This window comes from Prinia subflava, chromosome Z (assembly GCF_021018805.1).
Source record: "Prinia subflava isolate CZ2003 ecotype Zambia chromosome Z, Cam_Psub_1.2, whole genome shotgun sequence".
NCBI lineage: Eukaryota > Metazoa > Chordata > Aves > Passeriformes > Cisticolidae > Prinia > Prinia subflava.
The window spans coordinates 23,493,190-23,499,317 of NC_086283.1; the positions used below are offsets into that span (position 1 = coordinate 23,493,190).

The 6,128-nt window shown below is 39.4% G+C and overlaps 1 protein-coding gene across 1 annotated transcript in view; it reads left to right on the forward strand.

The window, feature by feature from the left end:
- LOC134564788 (MAP7 domain-containing protein 2-like) overlaps positions 1 to 4,786 on the forward strand; it is a 42,345-nt gene extending 37,559 nt beyond the window's left edge. The window contains exons 16-20 of the mRNA XM_063423972.1: positions 220 to 324; positions 558 to 611; positions 1,404 to 1,497; positions 1,902 to 2,100; positions 3,190 to 4,786. Of these exons, the coding sequence (XP_063280042.1) occupies positions 220 to 324; positions 558 to 611; positions 1,404 to 1,497; positions 1,902 to 2,100; positions 3,190 to 3,499 (762 nt within the window). The 3' untranslated portion in view covers positions 3,500 to 4,786. The remainder of the gene's footprint in view (positions 1 to 219; positions 325 to 557; positions 612 to 1,403; positions 1,498 to 1,901; positions 2,101 to 3,189) is intronic.
- Positions 4,787 to 6,128: the final 1,342 nt, after the last annotated feature.

The following is a 6,128-nucleotide window of genomic DNA, read 5'->3' on the forward strand; positions in this document are numbered from 1 at the left end:
TTACCTCAATATAGTTTGTTTCAGTTTCTGAATGTCATGGTAATATATATTTCCTGTAGTAACTGGATAACTGACATTTAATTGCAATGCATGGTCATATTAAATAGTGATTGTCTGATATTCCTGTCTTTGTTGAACCAGATTTTGTAACTGCTTTGCTTTTTACTCTTGGGAATGAGTTATGCCCTGGGTGCTCTCTTCTTTTTGTTCTATTTTCAGAGAGAAGAAGCTGAAGCAAAAGCTCAAGAGGAGGCTGAAAGACAGCGACTGGAGAGAGAGAGGATTATGCAGCAAAATATGCAAGAAAGGCTTGAAAGAAAAAAGGTAGCCTGTTTTGAATTCTCAGCCTAAAATGAACAGGCCAATGGTCTCAGATGCAATTAAATAGAAGTTTGTATTTTTGAAGACTGCCAACTCTAGTTTGTGAAATTAAAAAAAAAATAATGAAAATCGTACACTCCTGATATATGAAAATACATTGTGATTGATGAATTTTAACCAGAATGCTGAAATACAAAGCTCTGTATGTCATTGTAAATGTTCTCATATTTTAACAGAGAATTGAAGAAATAATGAAAAGAACACGAAAATCGGATCAAAACGAATCCAAGGTACTTTTTTGTTTGGATCTGTATAAGGACGGAACAGGACATTTTGCCTTGTATCCTGTCTTCCTCTGTTATCCTTACACAAAATGGCTTCCACAGGAAGTGCAAAGTTCTGGTGTACCAGAATAATTCCCAGTAGCTTGCCATTGCACACATTCTGCTGCTTTGCTTGCTGTGAAGTATCTTTGTTATATTTTTGTTCAAGGCCTATGGACACAATGTTATCTGTTGTTATCACTTCTAGAATATGATAACAGTGGTTTTTAAACCACTATTTTAACCAAACACTGATTAGTAATGGATTTTTTTTTAGCTGTGTGCTTTCTGCCAGGACTGTTTTTTCCCAGAAAACTTAGATTTCTAGCATTGTCTGTTTGCTTAAGCAAGTCTGGGATTCTCTTGGGATTGCTATTGCTACAGTAAACTGGATGTATTTTTGCTAATGCAGTGACCTAAGTTTTATGAAAAATTGTGCATATTGAGGAATAGTTGTTCTGCTTTGAACATGCAAATACTCAAGTCTTCGAATACCTGAAAATCAAAAAAAATTAGCTCACACCTTGGAGAAAGGAGGGGGACAGGAACTCAGGAATTAATAGATAGGAGGTGGAAGTGGATCCCACAGACTCTGGCTCAGTAGAGCACGTGGTGCTGGTTGACCTGGTTGTCTGTGAGCCTTTGAACTCATGTGGCCTCACTTCTGGGCACAGAAGGGTCTTGTGTGGGAGCTGTGATTGGAGTTTGTGAAACTGTAGGGCTCAGGGAGTTGTTCCAAGTAACACTGTGGCAATTCAGTTGCAGAATGAAGGGAAGTCTGCCTCGGAGGTGATGGAGGGAGAGGATATTGAGGAGGAGGAAGATTTGGGTCTTGAGAAGACTGATCAACCAGGTAAGGAAGCTGAGTGAGTCAGGCCTGGGTGGCAGTGAGCCTCAGTGATGTTTAAGCACTGTTGGAAAGGTCAGTCCTAACAGCACTGGGATGGTCTGAGACACCAGTCCCAGAGATGCCAAGGGGAGTCCCTTCTTGAACAGATCAGTCAAAATTATTTGAGAGTGAAATGCAGGCAGCATGCTTTCATTTTACAAGCGGATTTTTAAAGATGAAAAACAAAATTCATATTGGTATAGGCAGCTTTGTCCATAGACAAATGAATCTGTTGAAGCCAAGTGCCTTGGGTTTTGGCTAGCAAAGGTTATTTTGGCACTTGTATTTCATTCATTTAGCATAGCAAATCTGCTACTGAAGTTCTTTTTTCCCTTGTGTTTCATTTTTTCTCTCCCAACAACATTCAGGAAAGCTAAATGGTGTTGACTTGCTCCAGGAAGCCAAGGGGGAGGCAGAGGATTGTTTAGAGACTGCACAAAGCATGATCTCCGCAGAATTTGAGGCACAAGATGAGTCAGAGTTGAAGGCCAGTGAAGTGTTCATGAATGGAAGTGACTTGAAAAGTGACGAGGGGACTCTATCTGTTACTGAAGTGAAGGATTCCAGGTGAGTCTGCTGTGCTGTGGGAGCACTTAGCTCTCGCAAAAGAAAGCTCTTGTCTATGTTTAAATTAAATGCGGTGCTGTCTGCAACACCTTGCTGGCTTTGTGGTGTCTATGTGCCTTTCTCCAGGCATGTGGTGTGTGCTGTCAGCTCACAGCCTCACACAGAGCAGTTATCTCAGGATAATTGTTTGTTTAGATGGCACCATGTTAACAGTGCTGCCTTTGCTGAGAAGTGGGACACACAGCCAGCAACATGGCAGTGTTGATTATCAAAACTGACATTGGCTTGAAAACTTTTCCATTCAAATGCCTTGCAGTTCTTCTCATTAACAAAACATTAAACAAGGAGGAGAAGGATAACACTGGAAAGTAAGAATAACCTAAGGAAAGCTCTAGAAGGCTTTTAGTTGTGTTGGAACACCAGATGCAATGCAGAAGCCTCCCTTAGTGAGGAATTCGAGTTTTTTGCTATTTCAATTTTTTTTTTTTTTAACAAGAAGCATTTTCATCTTCTACTGGAAATTTTGTCCTCTGATGGTTGTTCCATTTGCTCATCAAATGTTAATGATTTAGAAATGACATTGTGAACACTTTTTTAAAATGGTGATAGATTAACGTCATTCCTCCAGTGATAGAATATAAAGACACTTCCGTGATTGTATTAAGAATGAATGAAAATTGATCCATAATTTGGGTTTAGCTTTTGAATCTCTTAAATATTGCTGGTCTTCTGAGACATAGTTTTGTGTTCAAAAAATAGAACTGGAGGGGAAAAAAAAGGAAAAATGCACCCTACAAAAATCAAGGCTTTAAACTTGTTACTCTTTTATATCAAATTTCTAGAGCTGGAAAACTTACCTGAGAGCTGTTAGTGTAGTAAAAAGTGGGTATGTGTCGCTGAGTTGTTCCTCCCCATTGGGCTCTTGGAGGGGAAATCCTGTGTGGCACCTGGAGTTTGTCTGGGAATACCCTGTGGGGTATTCAGTGCTTTGCAGAGCATGCAGACTGTTAATTGTCTGTCCTGGAATCAGTGTAAAGGTTAAACATGTGGAAACTGCAATACAAGTACCCATTCTCTTTTTTTTTGTAGCCATCCTGAAAAAGAAATGGTTATTGATGACTCGGGGAAGTTGGGTGTTCATGAAGCTGATCATGCAATTGGACTTATTCAGAATCTTAATGGAAAATCTGGTTCATGGACTTTTGAGGAGTTTATTGACGTTGGAGTACATTCCAAGTCAACCAAACTGAGCTCGGACAGCATCTCTGCTGGTAACTGTAATCAAAACTTGAATGATGCTGCTACAGTACCTTCTAGTCCCAATTTGGCTTTTGAGGAAGATGGTGCAGTGAATTCATTGACCAAACCTATAGATGCTTCATCAGGTAATCCAAGCTGACTTCCCTGTCTGTCTCTTCCCCTGGCTAGGGAATTCACTTACTTGCATTTTGCTCTCCTTGCCTTAACTACAGCTTCTTATTTTCAAGGCACTTTTTCCAATGTGTAGACTGGAGGGGAAGGCTCTTTCTTTAGTGCTTTTAACTTGAATTCTGTCAAAAGGAGTCACTCACCAACTGATGCCTTAAAGTTTGGCTAAAGCCCAACAGGATGGCTCTTCCAAAGACACAGCTGAGCCCTTATGAAGTTCCAAACAGCATTGAAGCTCCTACATTGTAATTTAAGGTTTTTCTAAGATACGTTAAATGACACATGTTACTTTTGAAGATACAAAAAGGTTTAAAAGGTGTCTGATGTAACTCTACACACAAGACCTTTCCACTCCTAGGCATGTTCTGGTTTTGGTGCTGACCTGCGTGGTCTTACAAGGTCTCTTCAGACTCTTAGCAGTGTATTAGCTGTCCTCTCTACTTACTATAGAACAGTCTTTCACTTCACTGAGGCAAGTTATGCCAACCTGAAATTCCACAGATGGTTGTGTTACCTTTTGGGAGGAGTAATAAAGCTGTACACACACAAAATATTCTGAATCTTCTGAAAGAGGCAGGACTGCATCTCAAGCCCTGATGCAGTACAGTGCATAATGTGTCAGAGAAGCTTCAAGAAGCCAGTTTATGTAAGACGGGACTTCTCTGGTGTGGGAGCCAAACCCCAAAGGGCTGTTTTCACAGGAGATCTCTTTTCACGGGATAAATGACTGTGTGATCAGTTGAAGTGACTGCTAGGGGATAAACAAGACTTGCTGTCCAATTTCCTTCCAGTGATGTGTAGCACTTTCTTTGATTAAAGTGTAGCTCTTTTCTAGACTGAACTGTTTCCCGAGTCTCCTCTGTCACTCTGCGTCTTGCAAATTTTAATTTCATGGGCACACCCTGATGGAGGCTTCCCTTGAGGCCACAACAGACTGGGCCATGGGAATAGACAATTTATTGTGGTTCTGCTGATCACTGTTCTGTGTGATCAGACTCATTAACTTTGTAGTGAAGGAAGTGTGGCCTTTTAATTTAGAATTTGAAAATTTTTAGACATAATACAGTTTAAGAATTCAACACATAACTTTGAAAACTAATATTCCTGTAAAAAGAAAAAAAAACTACTGTGCTGGTTTTGGACTGTAAGTGACCAAGTGGTTCTGTGCTCACTCCTGGATGTAGACTGACAGTGATGATGGATGCATGTGGCATACACATGGTTATGATAGTTAAATGTCTTCTTCTCTTTGCTCTTTGGACAGAACTGTGAACACTAGAGACCTGGAAGTAGTCTGATTGCACTTCAGTAATCCAGTGTTTTCTCAAGTACCGAAGGCCTTGTTTTGAAAAGCTGCTTGTTTACCTTTATCCATCTTCAAGTTTGCAAAAAACACCAGGGGAGGGATGACAGACTTCTAATTTGCACCTTGAAACATTTCAGGGAAACTGTTGTGCTAGTATTCTTTTTTTGTTCGTTTAGCTAATTGTTAGATAAGATTTCTTAGTTCATATATTCCTTATTTCCCCTTTACAGACTTTACAGTAACCTGATTGAGTCTTTTTTTAAATTTTCGTATCAGTATCATCAGCATGCCACTGGAGGCTCTCCGCTTAGCTGCAGACTTTGCATATTTCTAAAATGATCTTGATGAAATAAAAGACTCACTCAGTGTATGTTAAAGCTGAACTCCCTTTTTAATATCTAGAAAAATGTAATTGCTTGTTGGTTCGTGTGCTATTTAAAAATGCAAAGTAGAGTATCTTCAATTTTGAATGGAGAAGAATTCCTTATTATCTAATGTGAAAATATTGGCGGTTTCAAAATGCAAATGTTGTACCATCACAAATATGTTTTAATCTATTGGCAAACATCAAAACATTTTTCAGCATGTGCGCTAATATATTACAAAAATGTTGAGTCCCTAGATTTGTCTGTCGGTGCAGTTTAAGGTGTCAGGCTTTTAAAAAATGCTTTCCTTTTGAACTTCTTATTTATCTACACTTATGGAAGTATTATTTTATTGTGTACATAACAGTATTAGACCATTGAAGTTGTGTTTTGTTCATGTTAATTATTCTAAGTGTTGCAGTTCCAGCTCTATAACAGCAGCTGCAAGCTGCATATATGTTTCCCTTCCCCTAAAGCCTGCATTAAATAATCTATTTAACCTGAACTTGCCTGCTTTTTTCAGCATGAAGAGATTAACGAAGCATCTTCTGAAAATTGCTACTAAAAGTAATAATGCAGCCTTGTTCTGATGTCTCCTGTAATAGACTGGTTAGGTGATTACTTTAAAAAGTAGCTGTCTCAAAACCTGCTAGAACCCATTGGCTGATGCCTCAGTTCCAGTGATGCATCCAAGCAGCAGCTGTGTTTGCAGTGGGTTTCCTGGAACTACACCTCTTTTTTCCTCGACACCTCAGTTGCAACAGGAACCCTCAGCCTTCTCCCTCTTGCTGTTCAGAAAATACTGTAGAACTGTTTTAGACTTTAGAGCAGTGCCTTAGGTAAAAGGAAGACTGTATTTTTGTATGATAGCTGTTTCTTCTGGCAGAGACAATCATTCTAACAAAGATGCCGATATTTTTTCTGTGCTG